The 27423-nt window shown below is 47.4% G+C and overlaps 1 protein-coding gene across 1 annotated transcript; it reads right to left on the bottom strand.

Moving 5' to 3' along the window:
- Window positions 1-2114: 2114 nt before the first annotated feature.
- ARHGEF5 (Rho guanine nucleotide exchange factor 5) lies at window positions 2115-27391 on the bottom strand. The gene is made up of 15 exons (XM_055284368.2): window positions 27274-27391; window positions 16969-20137; window positions 16379-16436; window positions 15881-15945; window positions 15436-15689; window positions 11722-11882; window positions 11013-11165; window positions 10613-10742; window positions 10284-10358; window positions 9757-9846; window positions 8150-8307; window positions 7383-7544; window positions 5557-5627; window positions 3861-3965; window positions 2115-2851 (listed from the first exon to the last, which is right to left on the bottom strand). Exons 2-15 carry the CDS (start codon window positions 20123-20125, stop codon window positions 2694-2696), a joined length of 4797 nt encoding a protein of 1598 aa, XP_055140343.1. The 5' UTR covers window positions 20126-20137; window positions 27274-27391; the 3' UTR covers window positions 2115-2693.
- Between the last annotated feature and the right edge of the window lie 32 nt (window positions 27392-27423).

Below are 27423 nucleotides of genomic sequence, written 5' to 3'. Positions count from 1 at the left end.
AAAAAGTCTTGGTTAATGATTGTTTTCATAATCTCTTTTAAGAAAAGGACACGTAATGGTGCCAGTAATCACTGAAGAAGTTGAGTTCAATTCTGGAAATTTGAAGATGGATGGGACAATGAGTGAACCTATATTCACTTTTTCCAAACCTAAAGTATAGTTAGTAATTTAACTGAAGAGACATTACTCATGTCTAAATTTCTCTTTTTCTTTTTTTAACCAAGGACTTAAAAGACAGGTAAAGCCTAATGCTTTCAAATATTCCAGATTAGGTGAGTATAACCCAATTAAATGAATACATATTAAAAATCTAAAGAATAGTTTTAGTTAGAAGTCTTACCGAACTTATTTTCAAAGGGATGAGAAAGCCTTAACTTCAAGCAAAGAAGCAGCAATGCAACTCAAAAAATTATTTGCATTCAGAAGCTGATATTGTACCTCTCTGAGAAAATAATGGAGAATTTGCCTTGAAAATAATATAGGGCTGAATATGGAACTGTTTGAGCCACATGGCCAGTATTCAAATACTGGTTTGTACAAATAGTTTGGATTATAATTATTGTTATTGCAATCGATATGAATCAATTATTATTTTATGTTAGTATATGCAAATTATAGCATATACAAATAACATATATTATTGACTTAAAAAATCTGGCTTTTTGAAAAGAGTGAAAAATCTCAATTGAACTTCTCTAAAACCATCCTATTTTGGATATTTTAGCAATGTCATCTTGCTTATGATAAAATAATATTAGCCTACAACTTTTTTTTTTTTGACATGGAGTCTCACTCTGTTGCCCAGGCTGGAGTGTAGTGGCACGATTTTGGCTCAGTGCAGCCTCTGCCTCCTGGGTTCCAGCAATTCTCCTGCCTCAGCCTCCTGGGTAGCTGGAATTACAGGCACGCACCACCATGCCCAGCTAATTTTTGTATTTTTAGTAGACACAGGGTTTCACCATGTTGGCTAGGCTGGTCTCGAACTCCTGACCTCAGATGATCCACCCGCCTTTGCCTCCAAAGTGCTGGGGTTACAGTCGTGAGCCACCGCACTCAGCCTAGCCCACATCTTAATGATTATAGTGATAATTTTTTTCAACATTAAGTAAACTGGCCAAACACAGTGGCTCACACCTGTAATCCCAGTACTTTGGGAGGCCAAGTCAGGAGAATTGCTTAAGGTCAGGAGTTTGAGACCAGCCTGGGCAGCACAGTAAGATCCTGTCTCTATAAAAAAATTAATTAAACTTAAAACATTTACAAAATAAAAAATTAAGCAAGCTAACATGTTAGGATACATTGAAAACAGTTTGTGTTATTAAGAGGACAATTATGTCACATCATTGTTAAGTGGGCCTAGGACAAATTTTATAGCATCATTCTTACCTTTGTACAAGGCTGCAATGCAATTCTACTTTTGAGCCTCCTGAATATGAAACAGAGTAGTAGAGTGTCAAAGGAAGGACTATTATAGATGAAAAGATGGCATAAAAGATGACTATGGTATTGTTATATATGGATGCTAATGAGAAAAAAATTTAGTCATATTCTTCAACTGAGTCAACCTGAAAGAAACTAGAGAATAACACATTTGTTAGAGTTAAGTAGGGCTTTGGATGTTACTTGGTTCAAGCCTACGTTTTACATTTAAGGGCACAGAGACACAGAAGGGTTGAACTGTGGCAGTGTGGGGCCTGCAGTTTGGGTCTTGTGACTTGGATCCCAGGCCTCTTTCCATTCTGCTTTTCACAAAGAAGAAAGCTAAAGCAGCTGAGAAGATATTTTCACAATAATTCAGGTCAGAATATAAAATCGTGGATGGTCTGAGTCAGATTTGCCCAATCCACCCAAACTAGCCTATACCTATACCTTACGGGTACAGCAAAGACGGGATTTTCATCACCTATCAATTACTTCTAACTTTTTCTACAACCTCTGAAGCTGTAACAAGCAGAAAATCTGTCCAAACTCTCAGGGGTCAGAAAGCAGGAGTCAGGAACTGCCATCACCTATGCACCACCTTAGTCTTTTATGACACCTAAACCCAACAGGTAGGAACTCTTGGGATTCCATGTTCTGAAGCTTTTTCAGTGCTGAGGAGTTTGAGAAGAAAATACTCGGAGAAGTGCCAAGTTTATTAGAGTGAGAGAGTATTACCCTCACATTGCCACCAACAGACATACATCTCAGAGACACACTGACCTTGCACCATAACTATGGAGAATTTCTAGGTTGGAAGATACCTTAGAGGTCACTGGGCTGACCCTCCCATCTGATGTGTTAACCCCTCTTAAACATCTCCCTCCAGGAGACTGAGGTCAGATTCTGTTTAACATACGGCTATCACTGAAACTCTGGCCAGCTCTGAATCTGCACCCCGGAGGCGGAGAATGTTTAAGCACTGTAAGGCAGTAGAACGAAAGTTCCTTGGCTCAGGCCCCAATGGTCCCTTTTTCTTTTTTTAATGATAAAAGGTTCCCAGAGTCCTGTGCAAAGTCCCTCGAAATCCCCCCACCAAGCACAAAGCACAAAACAAGGCCTGGGCCGAGGGACTGGGTTAGCTGGATTTTGTCCTTGAGCTTTGAGAAGGCCTAGTTCTCCATCCACAGAAGGCCTCTCTTGCAGGGTTCTGGGGCCAGCCCTTGCCATGAGCAGCTTGTTCTTCAGCTCAGGAAACTCTTCTCAGAGAAGACTTAGGCTTGCTGTTTCACCAGCTGTAGTTTGGCAGTCTTGACTCGATGAGCTTCCTTCAGGTTCCGCGCACGGACCTCTGGGTTGGAAATGAACTCCACCTGTTGCACAGGAAACCAGCCTCGCTCCCCATCTGAGAGCCTCACGCCCTCCAGCCAGCCTGTGGGCACAGGATGAGTGGGAAGAATTACCTGGGAAAGGCTCACGATAGCTTCTCTGTATCACCTTCCTGGAGACTTTTCTGAATCCTCAGGCTGAGTGAACTGGGGAGCCTCCAGCATAAACCCAGCCTCCAAGTGTCCTAACATGGAGGCCCTGGGTGTGACCAAGTCTACAGCTGTCCATTCCTGAGCCTTCACCACTGTTATGGTTGCATCGTGTCCCTCCCAACATTTATGTTGATGTTCTAATCATCTGTACCTCAAAATGTGACCTTATGGGGAATGAGGTTGTCACAAATATAATTAATAAAGTTAAGATGAGGTCATACTGGAGTAAGGTGGCCATTAATCCAGTATAACAAGTGTCTATATAAAGGAGGAAAATTTGGGCTGGGCGTGGTGGCTCACGCCTGTAATCCCAGCACTTTGGGAGGCCAAGGGGGGTGGATTGCTTGAGGTCAGGAGTTCAAGACCCCATCTCTACTAAAAATACAAAAATTAGCCAGGTGTGGTGGCTCACGTAGCCACTTGGGAAACTGAGACAGGAGAATCACTTGAACCCAGGAGGTGGAGGTTGCAGCGAGCCGAGATTGTGCCACTGCACTCCAGCCTGGGCAACAGAGCAAGACTCTGTCTCAAAAATAATAATAATACATAAAATAAAAAAATAAAGGAGGAAAACTTGGACACAGACACAGGAAGGCAGCTAGCCACAGGAAGACAGAGGCAGAGATTGGAGGGATGCTGCCACAAGCCAAGGAACAGCTGGGGCTACCAGACTGGAAAAGGTATGGAAGGATCTTCCTTAGAGGTTTCAAAAGACGCATGGCTCTGCCCACACCTTGATTTAGGACTTCTTGCCTCCAGAACTGTGAGAGAATGCATTTCTGTTACCATAAGCCACCCAGTCCATGGTACTTTGTCACGGCAGCTGCAGGAAGTGAACACACTCCCAGCGCTGCCCTGCCTGCAGTGCCTGGCCTGCTGCTCATTCATGCTCCCACTTACCGTCACTGCTGTGCTGAGTCACCATCACCACGTCGGCTTTCTCCAGTGCCAACTCGTCGTTCTCTCGGGGCTTGTAGGCTCGAAGGCACTGTACCTGGGGGGAGTCTTTGGAAGAGAAGAGTGTGAAGAGAGGTTAGGAGAGGCAGGGGATTGGAACACAGACAAGGACTTGGAGGGGGGTGGTGTGGGAGGACTTGAGATAGAGACAGATTTGGGCTGTTGAAAGTCACAGACAAAAGAGGAAATTTGAAAATGGTTAATAGGGACATAGACATACCAGAAATGAAATGGACCAAAAATTCCACTTCTCCAGAGGAGATGGGTTGAGAAATACATTGTGACCACCTTTAGATCCTCATCTCAAATACCTGAGATCCAGCTAATGACCCGTCTTCCCTCTGAAACCCTCGCTGACTCTAGTCTTCAATGGGTTCTGAACTCTTTTAAGACTGCTTGTTCATGCCAAGGCATTTATCCCTTATCTAACTGCTACATGGACGTGTTTTGCCTCTCCAACTGGATTATAAAATCGGAGTCTGTGTCTTATTCTTCATTTTCTTCCCAGTACCAGATGTGGAACCAAGAAAGACTTAACCAGTGGTGTCCCAGGTTTGACCTAAGCAAGAGACTGAATGCCCTGGAGCTTCAGTTTCCTCATCTATCAATGATCAAGACGGTTATTGATCAAGGTTGATCAGATGAATCTTGAGGACATTCAAGATTTCTCTATTTCTATGTTTTTGAGAACCAGGGGACATGTCCATAGATCTGAAGCTCAAGAAAACAAGCCTCAGAGAATGCTTCACCTATCAGTATTCCATCATATGTGGGTTTATGGCTCTTTTATGTTACCACACTGCCTTGATTCTCTTGTAAAATAAACAGAATACTGCATTACTATTTGCTTTCTCAAGATCCTCCCCATCTGCCATTCACAAGGTCAAAATGAAGGAGGAAGAATGCTCCTGCCCTCCTCACCCAATGGGGAACTGAAGCCAGCAGATGGAGCCCACAGTGAGCAAGTTAACAGTGTTCAGTTACTACATGGCTCTCCTACATCATTCCCAGGGTTCCTTGTAGTGATTTGTTCTTTTCAGTCACTAAAGGTCCAGTGTTGAGATCAGATTCTCTCTGGATTTAAATTAGGGAATCTTTGCTGGAGGACAACGGTGGGGCTGACATGAGAGGCGTAAGAAGTCCAGTCTTGGTGTGAACGCCGACACATACATAATGTGTGTGTGTCTGTGGCTCCCCATGGGCACCCAGAAGCCTGGGGTAGGTGACCTCAGGTCACCCTCTTAGGAGAAGTGTGGTCAAAATAGATCTGGGGTGCTATCCTCCTGCACACCTCCCACCACCGTCAGGCTTTCTTCCCCTACCCTCACAAGACCTTCCAGCAGGTAAAATCTAGGCAAAGTAATGTCAGCTTAGACTTAAGGGGACAAATGTTTTTAAAAAGAGCAAACTATTGCCCAAGGAAGGGAATGTATGGGGAAGGGGGACTGCCATAGTGATAAGCAGTTTTAGGCGATATATTTCAGGTTTTTAAGCTCTAGAGGCCAGTGTTCCACCCTGACATTTTATGGAATATCAATAAATACAAGCCTAGAGTTCCCACCCAGCCCTTTAAACCCCTGTATCCAAAGGTGACATCTGACCCTGCTTGCTTTTCTCTCCCTCTTAGACCCTCACTCACCATAACACTCCAGAAGGTCCAACTCCTCTCTTGGCATGGCCAAGGCTGAGATCCACCGAAGCTTTTCACTTCTGAGAAAACAAAGCAGGGTCATAGCATCAACTGTAGGGGTGTAGGAGGAGGGCCAAGGATGGGGATGGCAAAAGACTGTGGGAAGGACTTATCTAGTTCCATGACTTCTTTTTTTTTTTTGAGACGGAGTCTTGCTCTGTCCCCCAGGCTGGGGTGCAGTGGCGCAATCTCGGCTCACTGCAAGCTCCGCCTCCTGGGTTCATGCCATTCTCCTGCCTCAGCCTCTCCGAGTAGCTGGGACTACAGGCGCCCGCCACCACGCCCGGCTAATTTTTTGTATTTTTAGTAGAGACGGGGTTTCACCGTGTTAGCCAGGATGGTCTCGGTCTCCTGACCTCGTGATCCACCCGCCTCGGCCTCCCAAAGTGCTGGGATTACAGGCTTGAGCCACCGCGCCCGGCCTCCATGACTTCTATCACAAAACTATATAGGACTCTTTTTGGTTGGAAACATGACACAATCTCGAACTATATGTGAATGTGTCTTGTCACACTTTACTTTTCCTCTTCTCTTTCCAGAATTATCCTCCTAATGGCTTCTCATATCTTCCAAGTTGGGGGCGTAAAGTCCGTTAGTCATAAAGTCTGTACATTTTCTATTTTGGAAATTGTGCTAAGCGAAGTACCCATCTCAGTTTAGATTCCCTTCATCATTTTGCATGATTCTTGACACTCCCTTGCCTATCTCTCTTCGACCAAATATCTCAGAGATGAACATTGTTTCATAATAATAATTAGATCAGGGAGATATGTCTACTGTTTTATTCGTTGTTGTTGCACAGTGTAAACCAAGCTTAGGTTTGTAATCATCTGAAGGTTTTTGCATTCTCTTAGCCTCTGTGCCCAGTTGTGCCTAGGTAACTGGGAACGGACACTATTACTGTTCCAGGCACAGTGCCCAAAGCACCAAACCAACAACATGCATCTGCACCTGGTTATTTGACTTACATGCTGTTTTGCACACAAACTCCAATACTAGTCCTTCTGTTCAATAAATGAGAACAGGTGTTATCAGTCCCACTCTGAAGTATCTTCCAAGGGACAAAACTGAAAAAGTGTCTACAACATAGGGATCCTCAAACACTTAGATATGTCAAACTTTTAAACGACTGTTCATATATCTTTTATAATAGCAATAACAGCTACAGGCTTTTATATGTTCATTATTGCAGGCACTGTGTTCCAGATTTTATAGGTACTATTAATACTCTCAAAAATGTATGTCTGTGTGAATGTATTTTATTTTATTATTATTGAAAACATGAGCAAATCAGCATTCTCAACACTATGGATTTCTGGTCAACAGACGACTGGTTTGGAAGATGGGAGCACAGAAAGTAGAAGTCACCCAGCACTTGTCTTATTCACATCTGTGCCCACCAGCTGGGGCATAGAAGGGTTTCTGCCTCAGGCATGGAGGCATGTGCTCACAGATATCAGCATTCCAATTCCTTGCTCACTGCATACCAGTCCTTCTCCTTTCTGATACCACACAGACCTTGTCCTTCTTGAGTAAAGAGTACAAAATAGATGCTAAGCCTCGGTGGTGACTTTGTACCCTCTCCCACCCCAATCTCCTGCAAGTTATCCATTAGTTCTAGGAGTTTGAATTTCTCTATGGTGGTCCCCAGTCCAGAATGGGCTAAACGAGGCTGTGGCTGTCTTCCGGACACATTTTCTGCCTTGGTCCCACTTCTTTTCTAGGCTGCCCATCTTCCCCCCTAACCCCAGCTCCTCTGCCCAGCCCCATCTCACTGAGTCTCCGTGCGGAAGAGGAACTCGGCCTGGGCGCCCTGAGTGTTCTGCCGCAGAAAGAGTCGGAACAGGTTTTTGTGAGGTCCATGTAGCTTCATTTCACACTTTTCCCCCCGAATGGAGGAGAAGGGAGCATGGTCAAATACCAGGAATCGGCTACCCCTGCAAAATACAAATCCTTTCAACCTGATTCTACAGTTTCCATACTTCACCTACCCTCATAACCTTGGGTTGGAAATCCCTACATCTACAGCCTGCGAATTCCCACAAAAACCATCCCAAGATGGTAGCTCCACGTTCCTCAGGGATTTGTCCTAGTCTGGCAAACCACACACCTAGTGCAATGGATACATTACCACTTTAAAGAGGTGAAGAGATAGAATTAATATACATTTCCCAAGAACCTTAAGACCAGAGACTTAAGATCTGGAATTAGCTAAGTATCTCTAGAATAGCAGGTTGAGGCCAGTCCAAAGAAGCCACAAATAGACTCATGTGAGAATGTGATAAGCTAATTTGCTACATTTTGCTCTGTGTCTACAGCATAGTACATGTCCTGCCATGTGGTTTCATGACATAGTTTGATGGGATCCCCTTTTTGCTTTGGGCTTGTTTTTCTCTTCTCTAGGCTGTGACCTGGGCTGTGTGGGTTAAGCCATTGAGAAGGGCTCTTCTAGGAACATGACCCTTCTCTCTCCCTTTCAGACCCCCCTCTTGCCTCATCCCCTTCCCCTCTTGTGCCCTGGCCTGCCACTCCAGTCACTGACTCTCGGGGCCGAGACAGCAGCAGACAGTCATTGAAGAGGTGCAGGTGGACTGGACGTGTGTTCAGCTTCCTTCGTAGCCCTGGAGAAGCACTGAACTCCAAGGCTGTCAGCTCCCCACTCTTCACCAGCCAGCGTGACTGAGAAATGAGCGGGAATATCTACAGGGCAGAGGAAGAGAGAGAAGGCATTGTCACAGAAGGGAGAAGCATGAGGTTTGCTCCTGGTCCCACCATCCTCCCCATGCCACTTCTATGCAAGTTCCACCTTGAACGAGCATCTCTTCCACATCTGCCTTCTGGCTCATAACCCATCACTTAGATTCTCTTTCTCTGTGAACCCTCTAACTACCACTGTCCACTGGTGTGTGGCTCCCATGGTTGTATGCTCAGGCAAATAGAAGATGCCTATGGTCCAACTCAGGATAGTGAGTGTGTGGGACAGCTCTGCCGGAGAAGCCTGAACTGAAGGAAGGTTGGAAGAGTCCAATCAGGGTATGTGATGGAGCAAGTCAGTGAACACTATATGTGTCTTAGAGGTTAAAATACTAGAGGCAGGTCTGGTATCAATTCCATTTTTTATTATACCAGAGATATGTGAGCAGTTGGAATCAAACTTGGGGGTGAGAAGAACTAGGTGGGGCGTCTTGGAGCTGGAATTTGGTTAAAGATGAGGGTGTGGTCTATGCTTAGTATGTGAATACGGGATTTTCCTTCTTTTTCAGGAGTGTAAAGATAGTATCTGTTCTAAGCATGGGCGAGGTGGCTCACGCCTATAGTCCCAGCACTTTGGAAGGCAGAGGTGGGCGGATCACTTGAGGCCACGAGTTGGAGATCAGCTTGGCCAACATGGTGAAACCCATCTCTACTAAAAATACTAAAATTAGCCAGACATGGTGGTGCAGACCTGGAATCCCAGCTACTCGGGAGGCCAAGGCACGAGAATTGCTTGAACCTGGGAGGTGGGGGTTGCAGTGAGCCAAGATCGCACTACTGCACTCTAGCCTGGGGCGACAAAGTGAGACTCTGTTTAAAAAAAAAAAAAAAAAAGATAGTATCCGTTCTAAGTTGGAATTTGAATATGGAATGTCTATTTTAGATTTATATTTCAATGAGGGATGTTGGCCCTAAATTTGGATCCAATCTTATGTGGGTTTGATTAGACTAGAAAGAGATTTGATAAAGTAATAAATGACTCAAGCACCAAAACATTCTTTTATAAAGCCTCATCCTGAAAAGTTCTCTCTCATTTGCCCATTTCTCAAATGCGCCCCCCTTGTCCTCAGGTAACCACTGTTTCTTTTTTTCTTATTCTCCTTCCAGAGTTTCCTTATGCACACACAAGCAGACACCTGTATAGATTTGTATCCTCCCACTTTAATACCAAAGATGATATAATATACACACAATTCTTTACCTTTTCTTTTCACTTAGCAATATGTCTTGGAGACCAAAGTAGGCCTCCCAGAAATGGAACAGAACAGAAGGCGGGCAGAAATGAGGGGAGGGGCTGGGGATAATGTGAGCAAGGTGGTTCCAGGTTAGGGGGTGATCTGCAGGACATGTTAAGGGAGTTCATGGGCAGGGATGGGGTGCATGGGACCAACTCACTTTGCACTCAAACTCAATCTTCTGGCTCAGGTAGATTAGCTCCTCTGTCCGTCGCATACTCTGGACATTGTTATTGCAGTCCCAGATCAGCTAGGGATGCAGAGAGTGAGGAAAGGGGAAGGGCACTGTGTTAGAGGCTTTGACCTTTGAGTCCCCTGCAAGCAATCTGGAAATAGGTCATGACAGCCTCGGTCATTTTTCCCAGGCTGGAATTGGGCAGGCAGCATCAAGCACAAGTCCTAGACAACTTTGTATCACCTGGCAGAACATTCCTGGACTGAGCAAAAGTGAGACTGAATGTGAGGGTGATGGTGGAGAGGGCACAGTCCCTTGATGTGGAGTGTGCTCAGCGTGGGAGAGGTGGCCGTGGGGTGTGTATATTTGGAAGTTTGGTGTATGCAGGGAGGTGGCTGAGCTCTCCCAACAGGGTCCCACCTCTCATGCTCCCTGGAGTTGTGGGCCTAGGTGGGAACGACCTCTCTGAGAAGAATACACAGAGGGTCAGAGCGGAGGTGGTGGCTGCCTACCTGCTCCAGGGCATGGTGCGCCTTTGTGGCCTCTGCCTCCTCCGAGGAACCAGGCTGTGTTCTCTTCAGAATGTTCTATTGAACAGACAGTAGGCAGGAGTGAGACAGGAAGAAGAAATGGGAAACAGGAAGAAATGATTGGGGGCTGGTGAATGGAGAAGCCCAGGGACCACATTTCAGCTGCAAATATTTCTAAGCAAGCAGGCAGTGGGCAGCAGGGAGACAGGATGTGGACACCTGGCAGAAGAATGGTTGGTCCTTTGTTGTGGGTCTTCCTGAGGGCATCCCTTTGAGTTAAGGGGAGAGGATCAAGGTAGCATCTGCCCTACCTGGAGCAGCAGTTTGAGGCGGGTGATGCGTTGGAAGGGCAGAATCAGAAAGGACTTGAGGGAAAGACGCTGGCAGACGGGGTCGCTCTCCAGCTTCTCCAAGACCTCTCGGAAATTGCTGTTGCTATTCCTGCATGGACAGCGAGCCTTAGGGGAGGGGGGATGTGGGGAGCAATGGGGGATGCAGTGAAGTCGCGGGGAAGGGAGGTCAGTGGAGTATCTGTGGGCTGGGAAAGAGCTGTGGGAGCTGATGTACAGGGCTCTCAGATGTGATGGCTGGGGGAACCAATATGGAGGGTGGGATGGAGAAAGTGTGCTGTTGGGATAGCCCTCTGGGCTGGGGACTGGTGCATGGTCACTGCAGGGCCTACATCGGGATTGAATAGGGGATGAGTCTCACATCAGGCTCTGGAAGGTGCGTTCCTGATAGGTCTGGTTGGTGACATAAGGCAGGTAGACCCGGCGGAAGTCTGGGGCATGGTTCAGGACTACGTCACACACTTGGAAGGAGAAGATATTGTTCTCAAAGTTCTCTTCCAGGTCTGAAAGGAACCTGTACAGGATTTAAACCAGTCTCATGAGACTTCTGGACCTCAGCTAAGCAGTTGACTGGCCCCTGATGCACACTGAGCTGGTGACTTCTTCACTCCATTAGCCAACAACTTCTATTGACTCTCTGCTCTGTGCTCCTTGCTATGCACTAGAATTCGCTCCAAAACTGTCCTGAGTTTGAGCCTGATTTAACACTTTTATTCTAATATTCCGTTTCTCATTCTTCTTTTGATCCTGTTCAGGTTTTCTGATCTTTAGATCGTTTTTCCACCTCATCTCCAATGCAGTGCATGACCACAGTAATCCAAAACCTCAACCCAGGCAGCGTTGCTCATTTACTTATCCATTAATGGATCTATCCACCCACAGGCCCTCTTCTCTTCTTGCTATTCTTCTTCCTATGGCCATCGGGAATCATGGAAGAAACTGAGGCCCAATTTCATCCCATAACTGTGAAAAGGAGAGGGTTTCTAAGAGGGGGAGAAAAATAACGGAACATTTAAAGCCTAACAACAGTGAGGCTGAGTGAGTGGTATTTGGGAGAAAGGGAGTCTCACGTGGCGCTGACGTCTCGCACATCCTGTAAACGAGAGAAGAGCCATTGGTGCTCCTGGTTGGAAAGTGTGGCCCGGAGTGAGGTTGAAAGTTGGAAATGATCCACAGCTATGTTTAGACTGCGCAGGTAGGAGGCCTCTGACACAATCAGCTCAAATTTGACCTAGGAGGTTGGAGATGAGGAAGATTAATTAAGGATTTTATTTACCCCCTGGAATATGCCAGCCACTGTGTAATGTTTTGGGAGTAGAGCAGTGAGCAAGATCCTTTTATGGTTCACAGTCACACAAGAACCTAAGTTGATCTGCGGGGAGGGGAAGAGCATTTGAGTAGGATTTAATCTAGGGTTGAAGCACAGGTATAGGCCTTCAAAGGTATAAGAGAAAAATATGCTTTCAAGAAATCTAAATAACACAAAAACAAGAACAAAAAAATGAGTAACAAAGTGAGATGAATATGTTAATTTGCTTCACTAGGGTAATTCTGTTACTATTTATATGTATCCCATAACATCATGTTGTATATCTTGAATATACACAATGAAATTTATATTAAAAAAGCTAAGTAGACTGGGCGCAGCGGCTCACGCCTGTAATCCCAACACTTTGGGAGGCTGAGGTGGGTGCATCACTTGAGTCTGGGAGTTCAGGACCAGGCTGGGCGACGTAGAGAGACCCTGTCTCTACAAAAAATACAAAAATTAGCCGGGTGTGGTGGCATGCACCTGTAGGCCCAGCTATTTGAGAGGCTGAGACAGAAGGATTGCTTGTGCCTGGGAGGTGAGGTTGCAGTGATCCGAGATTGCGCCACTGCACTTCAGCCTGGGTGACAGAGTGAGACCCCATCGAAAAACAAACAAATAAACCAACTAACTAAACTAAATAAATTGAGCATTTTTTGAACCAAGTATACAGCAGTAGTGGCAAGAGATAAAGCTGCAGCAGTCGAGGAGGCCTGAAGGGTAATGTAAACAATGTAAAATTGTTTGGACTTAAGACAATGGGATAATGAAAACAGGCTTTACATAGGAGAATAACTTCAGCAGATTTGTTTTTTATAAAGTTATTTCTGCGGTTTTTTTTTTTTATTATTGAGATGGAGTCTCGCTCTGTCACCCAGGTTGGAGTGCAGTGGCATGATCTCAGCCCACTGCAACCTCCGCATCCCAGGTTCAAGCGATTCTCCTGCCTCAGCCTCCTGAGTAGCTGGGATGACAGGCATGCACCACCACGCCCAGCTAATTTTTGTATTTTTAGTAGAGACAGGGTTTCACCATATTGGCCATGCTGTTCTCGAGCTCCTGACCTCAGCTGATCCACCCGCCTCGGCTTCCCAAAGTGCTGGGATTACAGGTGTGAGCCGCTGTGCCCAGCCTGTTTTTTATAAAGTTATTTCTAAGCACAATGAGAAGAAAAGATGAAAAGAAGCAAAAGCCACGTTAAGAAACTGTTGTAATAATTCCATATGAGAGATGAAGGCCTGAATAGCCATGGAGCTGAAGAGAAGTAGATTAATTTTATAATTATTTATGGGGTTGAATTGGAAGGGTTGGATTATTTGCTAGAAATGGGGCCTCAAACCGAAGGAAGGTTCAAAGCTAATGTTTTGTACTCACAGCAAAAGCTTTTTGAGTCGGGCACCTGGGTGAACGATGGAGTCATTTACTGAGCCAGAGAACTTTGAAAAGGCATAGATTTAGGGGACGAAGGTGATGAGCTCAGTTTGAGGTTTGAGGACAGATGAGAAGCAGGAGACAGAAGCAGGATATCTGAGAACAAGATGGCGCAGCTGTGGTTTAATGCATGCCCAGCATATAAGAAACTGTCTGGAGGTTCCAGCAAGGGGCGCTATGACTCATGACCATGCCTCTAGCTGGGCTCCTCATGCTTTTCATCCAAGCATGTGGCCTCAAGAGAGATGCCTGGATAGAAAAGAGACAGGAGACACACACACCCTGGTGATGACTTGGATGACCAATGACACAGCCAGATGACCCTCCCATACAACAACCCTGAACAGGGACACTGAAGGCTCATTTGCATCCTTGCTCTAACATTCACTACATGACTGACTTTGGGTGGCTCATTTAACCTCTCTGAATCTCACTTTTCTTGTCCTTTTATGTGGATATAGTGACCCCCATCTCACTGTGGAAGAAGCAACAGTCGAAAGAAATGGAGCCTGTGAAAGCACTTTGTGAACCCCAGAGGTGCTACTTTATAAAATGAGTATGTGTGTTTAACAGATAGAAATGTAAAGCCCTTTCTTCTCAAACATGAGACCAGGGCTGGAATAGGAGCCCTGCTGGACTTCCCAGTATGCTGGAGTTGGTAAAAGAGAGCTAGAACTCATGTCATCTCCCACTGTTTGGTCAACAAATATGGGGAAGATCAGTTATTTTCTAAATATCTTCTCTGTGCTTAAAAATTTGCAGCCAGAACAGGGCTCTCAAGTCTGAGCTTTGCAAAGTCTAACAATGTATTCTGTCTCTGACTTGGTAAAAGCATTGTCTATCCATAAGTCCTCCTGGCCCAAAGTTTACTCTTCCCTGCCTCTGATAGGCAGAGAGTATGGCACTAATATTTATCAAACTATACATCAAATATTACTGCTAAATTAGATATGCATTATTTCATTTAAACCATTCAGCAACCCTGAAAGGTGGGCATTATTATCCTCAATTTGCAAGTGAGGAAACTGAGATTTAGTGAAGTTATAAGGCTGCCTAAGCTAGTAAATGGTGAAGTCATGTTTCGAACCTAGGTCTGGCTTACTTAAAATGAAAAGTCAACGTTTTTTGAGAAATTACTATGTACCAGGCATTCATGTTTCTTGATTCTTACAGTAACTGTTTGTATCTCAGTTTTACAAATGAGGAAACCGAGGCTTAGAAAGATCATGTCGTTTGGGCAAAGGTAAATTGGAAATATTAAAGTGGGCTCTGTGGCCGGGCTCAGTGGCTCATGCTTGTAATTCCAGCACTTTGGGAGGCTGAGGCGGGAGTATTGCTTCAGCCCAGGAGTTCGAGAAAACTGGGGCAACATAGTGAGACACCATCTTTACGAAAAATTAAAAAATTAGCTAGGCATAGTGGCACATACCTGTAGTCCTAGCTACTTGGGAGGCTGAGGCGGGAGGATTGCTCGAGCCCAGGAGGTTGAGGCTGCAGTGACAAACAGCCTCTAGTTCAGTCTTGCTATTGGGAGTAACAACCAAGCAGGGACTGCTGATCACTCTAAGGCCCCTGTTAGATTGATGGACCACAGGACAGCTGCAAGGGGCCCTCTTCAAGGGACCCAACAAAGAGCCCCGGAATGTGCCTTGTCTAAAGACGAAAACTGTAGTGTAGCCTGACACCCTGGCTGAACAGGGAAGCTTTCCTCTACCCTGAAACAGCAGTGATGATGGGATTAACTCCACATTCCTCCACACAAATTCAGAGGCAATGGCCACCCTGTATAGTCCAGACCAACAGCAGGTAGGAGCAAGTGTCCTATGGCATGAAGAGATGAGGATGGAAGGGGAGGTGGTGAAAGCCAGAAAACAATTCAACTTCTTCAGAATGGACATGACCCACAGCTGTGGCATTTACACGCGCCTGTGTGGTGGGGACAGCCGACTCTTCGTGGCAGTGCTGAGCAGGAGAGAAGAATGCTAGCAAACCAGACCTTGTCATCTTTTCTGTAGCCCCCTCCCCACTGCGGCCTGCCCAGTACCTCTTGCAGCTTTTGGTCTTCGTGGGTCATGGAGAGCAGCACGGTGCTGTTGCGCACCACGGGGATTTCCTGCCAGAGGGAGCCGCTGGAGGCCATGGAGAGCCGCTGCAGGTACGACTCGGAGGAGACCAGGGCCTTCCGAGGCTGCCGCGGAGAGCTAGGCCCGGATGTCTCGGACAGGCTCTCCAGCCGCTGCTGGCTCTGGATCTCCTTATTCAGGACAACATCACTATACTCCTGGTAAAGCAGCTGGGCTGCAGGGCAAAAAAGCATGGGAAGGAAGAAAAGCAGGAAGAAGGGACAGTGAGCGGAGGCAGGGAAACAGATCTTCTGCAATGCCTTCTCGCTAGGGACATCCCCACCCCACTGCTGACAGCCACAAACCCCTCTCCAGTGCTGGGCAGAATGCCCACCTGGGTCTATAGTTCCATTTCAAGGTACTCACAGGAGTTGATGAGCTTGGAGCAGCGTCTTGAAAAGCCTCCCATCACCTCCTTTGTTTTTTTCTCCCTGTGGAGTAAAGAAGGGCTCTGGGGTACCTACTGGCCATTAGACACAGAGCACCCCAGGTGACTGTGGGGAACAAAGTCTCTAGCCTCTGGGATGTGTGCTGGGATGTCAAGACCAAATCCCCTGGAGAGGCACAGAGTTGCAGCTTGAACCACTTGGGCTAACATGGAGCTTTTGTGGGGTTTAGTTCACAGCCATAGGGCTTGGGAAGATGGATGACTCGTAGGCTCGGCTGACCGAATGAAGTAGATAAAGACAATCTCCCTAAGCTGGCATCCTGGCATCTCTCTCTTCTCCTCCTTACATCCAGAAGAAACAGGAATGAGCCATTTGGGGTCTCAGAACCCTTATCAACTGAAATCCTCACTAGGGGACTCTCAGTATCCCAAGTGAAGAGAGTGCAGTGTGGCTGTTAGGGGAGAGGGTGACTTACCGAAAAACAACAGGGTCCGAGGGTCCCAGATATTTCTCCATGGCTGGACCTCTTGAATCTAAAAGTGGAAATGGGGAAGATAACTGAGATTTCAGAGGGATAGAGAGAGCCAAAGAAGACCTAGAGCAGGAGATGTAGGGGTCCAGAAGGGAAAATGGGCTTTACTGGGAAACTGGGAGGGAAGAAAGTGGCAAAGCAGAGAGTGTGAAGGAGACCAGTACCAGTGACGTCCTGAGCCACGGGTCAGGATGGGACTGGGACAAGCATAGGAGGCCTTTTCTAATACCCAGGAGGACAGCAAGCAGGGGAGTGTAACTGAAGAGTAGAAGGGAGTCCAAAATAACCTTGGGACATCCAAAGAAGGTGCTGGTTGAGGGAGAGACAGGGAGATAGAGGGGAAGAAGAAGGAAGAGCATCCCAAGGAGCCTGGAGGGCGCTTCGGGACTCTCTCTGTGTTGAGGTTAGGCACACATGTGAGTGAAGCCAGCAGAGGGAATGTTAGGAACCCTGGGGACAGAAGATGGGATGAGGTGGGAAGAGCTGGGAAATGCTTGATCTGATGCATCACTGCGGTCCTGGTTCTTGCTCACCTGAAGAGCCCTCAGGCAAGATGGAAGGTCTGCGCAGGCCCTGCCGGCTCCAGCCCTTGTGCTTGTTGGCCCCCTCACTAGGAGCCACAGCCTGTCCACTGCTGTCCCCTGGTGGCCTCCCTGAGTCCCGCCTGTGGGGCCAGCTGGACGCCTTCTCCAGGTGCAGATGGCTGGGTTTTTCTGGCTGCCTTGCTTGGCCCACAGGTGACCTCCCTGGGCCACTGGCTCCTTGCTGAGGGGTTGTCCTTCTCAAAGGTTCTCTTGCAGGGGCCTCAGGGTGTTCTGAGACCCCTGCTTCATCCTTAGGGATGGGTCCCTGGAGCTCCGGAGTCCAGGGAGTGGTAGGGGAAGAGGGGCTTAGGAAGTTTGTCATGTTGCTGAAAGCCATGCCAGGGGACACTTCGCTCTTACTCCTGCTGGTGGAAGTGAAAGACTCTGTTGATCTACCTGTGGCCGGGGGCCAGGAGGTGCGTCCAGCAGAGGCAGGGATGGGGACTGTCCAGTCTTGACAAGCAGGTCTTGTTTTGGCATGACCCCCTGAGTTCATATGTCCTCCCCGAGTGCTCCGGCTCCTCCCTCTGGACTTTGGGGGTAATGGGGGTGGTTCGGTGGGAGGGTCTATGATGGGTAGCGGGGGTAGAGGCCTGTAGATCCTTGAGATACCAGGAGCAGAAATGGGAGAAAGGTGGGGCTGTGGCAAATCAGGGGTAGGGGGTAGCGGCTTGTTGTATCTCCACCTGGGGGTGGCCTGAGCATGGTGGGAGCTGTCTGGGGTAGATGGCAGAGCTCGGTGCTGCCTGGCCACAGTGGGGTCAGAGGCTTGGGGAAGTGGGCCTTTATGGGGGGCATGCGGCCCTGAACCTAGGGCCAATGGAGGAGGGTGGCTATGCTGCTTCAGTGTGGGAACCACCACACGAGGATGGCCATCTCTCTCCACCACGAAGGGATGGGTGTCCCTCCTCTCTGGGGGAGGAGGGGGCAGAGGTTCGTGGATCCTCACATCCTCCATGGAGACAAAGGATGGGGAAGAACCGTAGGCGGGAGACTCTGTGGCAAAGGCTGGATTATGTGGGGAGACCCAGGGCTGCATGCTGGGAGGACTGCTGGGCCTCTCTAGATTTGAGATGGATTCTTGAGAGTCCTGCTTCAGCGTGGATAAGGCAGTAGGGGATTCTGAAATGGTGCTGCAGTCCCTACCACTCCTTCTGTCCCTTCTTGGGGTCACAGAGCTGTAGATGGCAGGTTTGGGGGGCCTCTGGGGCAGCTCTGAGTGGGAGCAGGAAAGCAACATTCCCACCAGGTCTGGAGTCTGCTCTGTCCTGTGAGAACCAGGGAAGGAGTCACTCTGTAAGTGCTGGATGGTGCCTGTGGAGTTGGCTGGGGGCCTGGGAGGGCTGGCCCCGGCAGAGGGGAAGCCATGGAGGGCAGCCGGGCACATCTCAGAAGTGCCCCAGGGAGCTGAATCATCCATTGAGAGAGGGGCACTGGCAGTTTCTGGAGCACGTGCAGCACAAGAGGTTTCCCTCCTGGGAAAGGCAACTGGGGGCCTGGCAGATACCGAGGCAGGTGTGATGGGGGAGGCTTCAGCAGAACTGGGAGGAGCTGAATCTGGTGTCCTTGGGGGAGTCACAGATGCACTGGCAAAGACCACCTCAGTCCCTTGGCTGGACACTGTTCCCTTCCTCAGCCTGGATTCCTCTTGCCGGCTGTTTTGAGCTATTTCCTTGTCAGGTGACTCCTCAGTCGAAAAGGAGCCCAATAGAGAAATGGGCTGGTGAGAGCATCTGATGGGCTCTAGCGAGGGAGACAGAGCTGTGGGGGACAGTTCCTCAGCCCTGGACTCTGTCTGAGTCCCGGGAATCTGAGTCGCGAGATATGAGGCACCTGGAAACAGGTCACGGTGAGGAGAGTCCTCAGGGGCTACCAGAGCGGGCATCGAAGGCCCATCATGCTCATTCTCCTCTTCCCTGCTCCTCGCTCCTCCCCCTGCCCCCAGCCTGCCTCCATCCCAACTGCCTGGCTCTTTCTCCTCCTGCCCGCCAACTGGCACCCCTTTCTCCTTTAGACCATGATCTTCTTGCTTTCCAGTTACTTCCTCTGATTTTCCCACATAGCTTTGACTCTTCTCGTCCTGAGAGTCCACCCTATTCCCTTCTGGCACCCGCAGCTCCCTCTTCCTCTCTTCTCCCTGTTCTGGACCTCCCTGAACCTGAGCCGTCCTCTCCATATCCTCCTGCTCCCCCTCACCATCATTCAGACCCTCTGGTTCCCCAGTGAGCCTCGTTCTTTCTCCTCGTCTCCCAAGCATCACATCTTCTTGTACCTGTTCCTGTTTTTGCTTCTGTTCTCCCTTTTCACCATTAACCTGCTCTATCATCTGTTCCTCCCCCAATAGCCCATCGGCACAAACATCCTCCCTCAGAGTTCCTTCCCCCCGAAATCCTGCTTCCTGCTGTCCCTGCTCCTCCAGAACTTGGACCTCCTGGGGATGCAAGAGCCCTTGACTTTCCTGCAGCTCCTCAGATGGCAGCTCTTCCCCCTGCCTGATAGTCCCACTTTCAGAGCCTTCATTCTGGTTGGTCTCTGCAGGATGCTCTTCGCAGGGAGAATAATATCTGGTCTGACCAGAGTTATCCGAAGAGGTTTCCTCTTCTTCTTCTGCCTGTCCAGATCCCAATGTCAAAGAAGTAAGTCCTGGCCAAAATTCCACCTCCTCTTCTTCACTTCCCAGGTCACTGGAAAATGGGGCCATGTCTAGATGCTCACTCTGAATGGGGCAGGCCCAGAGCTCTGGGGGAGCTAGAGTCCTTGCTTGTCGGCCTGCCAGGCTCTGGGGTACTGCTTCCCAGTGTTCCAGAGTGTCACAGGCCTCAGCCACAAGGCTTTCCTGATTGGGCTCCACATCTGCAGAACCGTCCTTGGGAAAAGAAGGCATCATCTCAATCGCATAGTCACACACATCCTTTAACTCGCTCTGCTGTGTTGCTGAGAGTCTGTGTTCCTCTCTCCATTTATAGGATGGGTCCTCATCTTCTTGAGCTTCAAGCCCCAAGGCAGAGACCTGGCTGCTCCTCATGGGAGCCTCAGGGATAATGCTGAATTCCTCTATGGCAGAGATGGGAGGAGAGGCTCCATGCTGGGCCTCCTCAGCCTCCATCAGGGCTGAATCCTAAGGAGGAACGAAAGACAAAGGTTTCTAACAACTCTGCTTTTACCTATCAGAGGAAGAGACCATAAAAAAGAAGAGTGATGCATTTATTTGGTTCTATTTAGGGTCATTCTTTGAGACAACAGGTTCTCAACAACATAAGCGACAGCCTCTAAAAAACTTGTCATTGATGTATTTATTTCATAAATATTTTCCTAGCGACCCTGTTAAGTGTGGGGCATTCAGTAGTGAATGAGATAAAGATCTTGTCGTCATGGAGCCTGTGGTCTTGTGAGGGAAACAGGTCATAATGAACAATTAAATTATAGCAGAGGACCATTGTCAGAGAGTGCCCAGCAGCTCCCAGTTGTCAGTTCTCTCTAGACTCCATTATGTCATCTTCTGTCTCTCCCTGTCTACTCTTCGGACACTAGGAGTGACTCAGCCTCATATAACCCCCAGACACAGCACGGGACACACCCCAGATCTATTAGGCCAGAGAAGCAGTGTCAGGAGAGGGTCTTCCTCTTAAGCTGTGGACATCAGTTAAAATAGGCCAGGCTATGATAGCCAGTGTGCGAGGTGCTATGGTTTCATCTTCTTTACGGAGGGTTTGGAGTTTACTCATCTTTCTACATTCCATAGTGTCTACTACAGCATTGTAACTAACAGTTTTGTTTCCATTTCTAGAGGCAGCTGTAGTAAAGTGGGATGATAACAGCCTTATTGGATTAGTGTTGAACTAGACACATTACCACCTTCAAGGAGGACCAAAGAAGGGTAGCTTCTGCATCATCTTACTCTCCCCTTGGCCTCAGTATCCATATGAACTCTTGTCATTGTCATTAATTGTCATTAATTCTTTTGACCTTCCTGTCTTTTGATTTCGACCTTCCTGCCTTTCCTCTCACTTCTAGCAGAACACCTCATCTCCTATTTTGCAAAGAAAATAGAAACTGATGGAACTGGGTTTCTCTCACCTCAATTTCTTGCGATCCAAAGCAACCTGTATTTCCACTCTTTCTATATTCCACCCTCAGTCAGGAAAAGACGTATCCCTCCTTTCCATGCTCTGTCATTTCTAGCCTGCTTCCCCAGGAACCCTGTGCACTCATACCTTCAACATCCCTGCTGAACCACCCCTGGGGTATGGAAGCATTCCCACATTCTTCTCATCTTTCAAATGACTAGAAGGAGTTGCTCTTACCTGCTGTCTTCATAATCTCACATCCCACCTGCCTCCAACCCGGCTTTGATAAGCAGCATTCTGCCAATATTCCCTACAATCTACATGTTGTTAATTCCAAAGAAGACCCTACGGATCTTCATTTTGGGTGGTTCTTGTCAGTATTTGACAGCACTGAGGTTAGAAATACTCTCTTGTTACTTGTGGTGTTACATTTTCCCGGTTTTACCCCTTCAGTTTCCTCCAGTCTTTTTTTTTTTTTTTTGAGATGGAGTCTTGCTCTGTCACCCAGGCTGGAGTGCCGAGGCACAATCTTGGCTCATTGCAACTTCCACCTCCGGGTTCAAGCGATTCTCCTGCCTCAGCCTCCTGAGTAGCTGGGACTATAGGCATGTGCCACCACACCCAGTTAATTTTTGTACTTTTAGTAGAGACGGGGTTTCACCATTTTGGCCAGGATGGTCTCGATCTCCTGACCTCATGATCCACCCTCCTCGGCCTCCCGAAGTGTTGGGATTATAGGTGTAAGCCACCGCACCCGGCCTCCCATGATCTTTTAACTAGGTTAAATTGTACCCCTCTTTGTAGCACTTACCAACTATAATTCACTTGACTTTTCCTTTGTAGCATTTATACAATTATAATTATATAATGATGTGTGTATTTTGATTTACCCTCTATTGCAACCAATAGATGGTAAAATTTATGAGATTAAGAACTATGACTTGCTGAATTATCCATACTTAGCCTAATACTGGCCTATACTAAGTGTTTAATAAATATTTTTCACATAAAGAATAAAATTCGGTCAGAATAAAATGTGATCCTTTTACTTCAATGGAAAATGCCCACCTTTTCCTAAAATCATGATTAACAGTTTACACAGAACTTTAAACATTTAGAGCTGTATACATAACAAATTAATTTTTCTTATTTTTCATTCTGAAACATTAAGGTTTTCCTTCATACATGTCATTAAAAATAATGAAACGCTTCTTTAAATATGTATATGCCATACATCTAAGAGTCATCGTATAAGATGGGTACCATTATTCTGCCAATTTGACAGATGAGAAACTGAGTTTCCCGATGCACTTTATATATATAAACCTGACACTTTGGGAGGCTGAGGCAGGTGGATTGCTTGAATCTAGGAGTTTGAGACCAGCCTGGACAACGTGGTGAAACCCTGTCTCTACAAAAAATACAAAAATTGGTGGAGCGTGGTGGCACGTGCCTGTAGTTCCAGCTACTCGGGGGCTGAGATGGGAGGATCCCTTGAGCCCAGGAGGCAGAGGCTGCAGTGAGCCAAGATCACATCACTGCACTCCAGCCTGGGTGACAGAGTGAGACCCTGTCTCTAAATAAATAATTAATTAAAATAAAATAAAATTCTTGTTTCTCTCCTGGCCCAGATTCCCCATATCTAATCAATCACCATGTGCTATTGACCTCATCTGCTAAATATCCCTTAAGACTGTCCACTTCTGTCCCATCCATCTCCACTGGTGTATGCTGCTACTGTCTCACCCGGGCCACTGCACCCAGCCACAGCTTGGGCACTGGCCTCCACCCATTTCGCGCTATTCCAGTCCGTTCTCCATACAGCATCTAAGTGAGCTTCAAAAGCACCAGTTCTAGCTTAGATTCTTCGGCAGCCTCTGAATGCTCTTGAGATGAAATCTAAATCTTCAGCATGGGTTATACTCCCTGCACAACCTGGCTCTGCCTTCTTCTCCAGCAGCCTATTCACCTGTCACCATCTGTCCCTGCCCACATCCCCCCTCTCCCACTGGCTTTCAGTGTCTTTAGCTCACTTCTCTCTCTGTCTCTCACCTGTAGGCCTTTGCAGACACTGCTCCTCTGCCTGGAATCCTCTTTTGCAACAGAGAATCCTTTGCTTCTCCTCAAACACACCTTGCACTTGTCATGTCACATATAATGTCTATTTTCCAGGCTAGATCATGAGCACCATGAAGGCACAAACACTGCCATATTAACTGCTCAAACCCCTCTGCCTGTTGGCCCTCAACAAAGATGTATTGCATGAATGAATGATGGAAGAATATACAGTTAAAAGAGTGTGGATCAGTGTTTGGTTGTGCCTCTTTGGTATCTTTGCTGGTTTTAAGACAATTGTAGAAACCAGTAAATTTATTTGAACATCCATTTTCTTATATTTAAAAAGGAGATAAAAGGATTCCTTCACAGTTCTAGTAAAGACTAAATAAGGTAACACAAAAATGTATACTGCTATCTTTAAGGGTCATAGAAATAGTGGCTGTGGTAAATACTGTTAATCTGAGAAACAGAGAATAAGTGTAAGAGAGAAACATAGGATTCATAAAGCCAGAAGGACCTTCAGAGACACACAGAAACTTTGCTCAATTTACAGATGAAGAAACTAAAGGTCAAAGACCCTAGACCCTTGCTCCAATCTCCTAAGCAAATGGTATGGGCAAACCTGAAGCAAAGTCGCTTGACTTAAGTCTACTGTAAGCACTTACAGGTCCCATTGAAAGAAAGCTGGCAGGCCACCAGTCCAGAGAAGACCCCAAAATTCTATGGACCCAATGCTGCACCTGACCCTGCATCTTCCTTGTCTGGTCCAGGCTTAAACTGAAAACTCACCTGCTCAGAATACTGTCCTGCTTAGCCACTGTATACACACACACACACACACACACACACACACACACACACACACACACACAGCCATCCTTACAATCTCTTGCAATAGAGCCTGACATAACCAAACAGGCAGGTCCCCAGCACACTGCAGAGTAGTATGTGACAAGATTCTGGCCATCCCAGAGACACAGATACCATCTATATGGGGCAAAGAGCTATGTCTGACATAATTGTACACAGGCAGAAGGACTTTTATGTCCTTTTCCAGTTAACTGACACCATGTGTGATTGGCTCCCTATGTCTAGCCCTTAAGTACAAAATACTATAATCCCTATGGGTGATTCTGTGATGTGGCCCTATTCTCTCAACCACACATCGAGTAATATACTTGCTCACTGTAAGACACTTTCTGAAACTTGGCTCCTTCCTGCCTAAGGAGACCATGGGACTAAACCTGTAGTCTCTCCTCATCTACATCTGTATGATTCAGATGCTCTCCTCCATATACACCATCACATCCTCAAAACAAGTAGCCTCTAAATAGAAGTGTGCTTCTGCCATATCTAGGGTATATCTATAAATACCATGTGCTACCTGGACATTTTCTGTTCCAATCTAGTGGCACAGTGCATGCCTGCCTCTGCAAGCCCATTGACATCGTTTCTAACTGTCTTTTTTCATTTGGAAATATCAGTGGTCACCTGCTCAGCCACCAGTTACCACAAAGGGAGAACATACCCCACGTTCCCTATACTTGATCCTATCTCAGTGATCCTGTTGCAATCAGGCATGACAAAGCTAAAATGTGACAAAGTGAAAGGAAATCTGTAAATCATGGTCTTACTCTCGTAAAGGCATCAGGAGAGAGTTTTTTTGCAATGCTCATTACGTTAGAGTGCAAACATCCTCATCTCCTTCTCCACTGAGGGTGAATAATCACTGTTTATCTGTGTACAGGCAAAGCCAGGGCATGGGATTATGGGGATATGGCCTTGCTTCAGACCACAGACATTTTGCATCCACATAACCTCACCCACGTGTGACTTCTTGAGAGGCAAAGCTTCAAGTCATCCCTTTAACACAATGAGTGACAGAGCTCACTATCTTCCCCAGAGCCCCCCCAACACCTTAGCTCTTGTCTATTTCTAGTCCCTAGAAACAACACTGTATTTCAAGGATACAACCCCTCTCCAATCAAACTGCCAATTCTTTGAACTGAGACTCAGTGCCATATATATTTTTGAGGACCATGCTTCCTGGATTTTCTAGCAAGGTCGATTTCAAATATTCTGACTTACAAATCACTAAAATAATATTGAGGTTAAAATAAGATCACCACATAGATATATAACTTTATTCACTGACATCACTGCCCTCAATACTACAAAGATATCAAAATGGGGGTAGCTTGCTAGACCACTGACTACTGCAATGTGTTTCTATCCATTGTAGGAAAGTCCCACCATGCCAGCAAAAGCTGTAATAAACATTTATCTATTCCCTAATGTCTGAAAATGTCACACCAACTGCCTTATAGACCAGATGGTTTCTATAAGAACATTATTAGTGTCAATGCTGACTTACACTCTACAATGTCATCTGTGGTCCTGGTGGCATCCACACAGATAACACTAGGGTGAGGGACGTGTTTGTGTATTAACATAGACCTTGAGGGTGACTTTGTTCCAGTCTACCTTGCAGGCACTATAAGCAATCAGCTCCTGCTTACTCCACAGACACTGTGAGTGACCCAGCCCCTGTCTACACCAGACCCGTTGGTCACCTGTTTGTCTACACCACTGACACTTGAGTAATGCTGCTCCCGTTGAACCCAAGACCCTACGAGTGACTCCATTCCTGTCCATACCACATAGCGACTGATCTCTCCAGACACCACAGATGACATATTCCTGTCTATCCCACAGACATCACGTGTAATGTGGCCACGGAACCTCAGACAGACCGCGTTAAGGGCACCGATACACTCTCAGGACCTCTAATACATGAACACTCTTCTCTCTATTGAGAATCACTATGTTCTGTTGATGAGAGGGATTCCTTTGCACTCCTCTTGATTTCTCTGTCCTCCCCACTAGGACCATGACATACATTCCTCCTGCAAAACAGTCTCACCCAGAACTGACACGCCCTCATCCCATCTTCCCAGCTCCCCAGGACTCCTTCACTAGCCATGGCTTCAGTTTTAGGCCCACAGATTGGTTAACAAATGACATCCATTTTGCTAAGGCCTATACCAGGAACTTCTTCATGCTCCAAATGTGTATAAAACAGGACGTCTGAGACAGAGGCCACATCAAGAACTTTTCAGCTGGAGCTGGGACCTCTGGATTAGGCCCAAGATGCAAGGCCAGACAATGGAGTTCAGTAGGGCAGCAAGCTAGGGAGGAAGCTCGAAAGGAAAACCACCCTCTCTCCTCTGTTTGACACACCCTTCTCTTTCAACCAGACAAGAGTCATGGCCAGAGTTCACTTCTAGGTAGACAGGAGGGCAAATCTGTCTTTGGAACCCAAGATCCAGGAAGGGAAGAAAGAGACTGACATCTGGAAATGACGTGGTATCACAGTTGGCTCTCCTCTGGCAGTCTTGCCAGAAGGCAACTGCAAAAGATGCTCAGGGGTTCTAGAGCTCTGAGTCCACATTCTAGCTCCCCGACCCCTAACTCAGTCCCCAACTCTAAATAACTTCTTTCCACCTTGCTAAGAATGCAATGTTGTGATTCACATCAAGCTTTAGGAGGCTCCCCATATGTAGGGAACCGGGGTGAGGGGCAGGGCAGGAGTCACTGTTCCAGGTTACGGAGCTTTGGTTAACACGGAGAGAAGCTACACATAGACTCACACAGTATGCAAATACCTATGGAGATACATAAGGAAAGGCCCCGGCCTGGTTAAGGAAAAGGAGCCGATAAAACCTCTCCAGGTAAGGAACAGCCTAGAAAGGGAATCTCAGTTATTCCTTCTGATACGGCTTAGCTTTCCCCAGGGCGCCGACTTTGAAGAAAGAGCCCTGATTATTGGCCCGGGGAACGTCTGGGGGCAGGGTGCCCATTTCCTAGGCGGGACCCGACCGGAAGCAAACTTTTAGGCAACAACATTTCCTCCAGTTCCTCTCCTCTTCCCCACCAGGGTCCTCAGCCACACACACCGAGCCCTGCCTGCGGGCCCAGCCCCCCCATTTCCGGAGCCTGCGCCCCGGACCCAGCGGGGGCTGATCCCTGGGAAAGGCCTTGCTTCCTCTTCCTTCCTGTCCCTGCCCCACCTCCGCCGGGCTCCACAGCCGCCGGGAGCCCAGGGCCGAGACGGGAGGAGGGCACCCACCTGGTCGGTGTCACATGCTGCTTCGGCCCCAGCGTCCCCTCCAGGTCTCGGCGCCGGCCGCAGTCCCCAGCGCCGTCCCCAGCGCAGGCCCGGCCGCCCCACCCGCGGCCCGCCCCTGGCCGCCCGACGGGAGGGAGGGATCGGGTTCTC

This window comes from Symphalangus syndactylus, chromosome 6 (genome assembly GCF_028878055.3).
Source record: "Symphalangus syndactylus isolate Jambi chromosome 6, NHGRI_mSymSyn1-v2.1_pri, whole genome shotgun sequence".
NCBI lineage: Eukaryota > Metazoa > Chordata > Mammalia > Primates > Hylobatidae > Symphalangus > Symphalangus syndactylus.
Note: the sequence above shows the minus strand (reverse complement) of the source record. Positions and strands in the feature narration are given on the sequence as shown.

Excerpts from the sequence above, each read along its gene's own strand:
- ARHGEF5 (XM_055284368.2), bottom strand. The coding sequence starts at position 20,125 with ATGGAGGCTGAGGAGGCCCAGCATGGAGCCTCTCCTCCCATCTCTGCC. Across the intron at positions 16,437-16,968 it reads CTTGCCTGAGGGCTCTTCAG|ATTCAAGAGGTCCAGCCATG; the intron begins GTGAGCAAGAAC and ends TTCCACTTTTAG. Across the intron at positions 10,743-11,012 it reads CGCACCTTCCAGAGCCTGAT|GAATAGCAACAGCAATTTCC; the intron begins GTGAGACTCATC and ends CTGTCCATGCAG.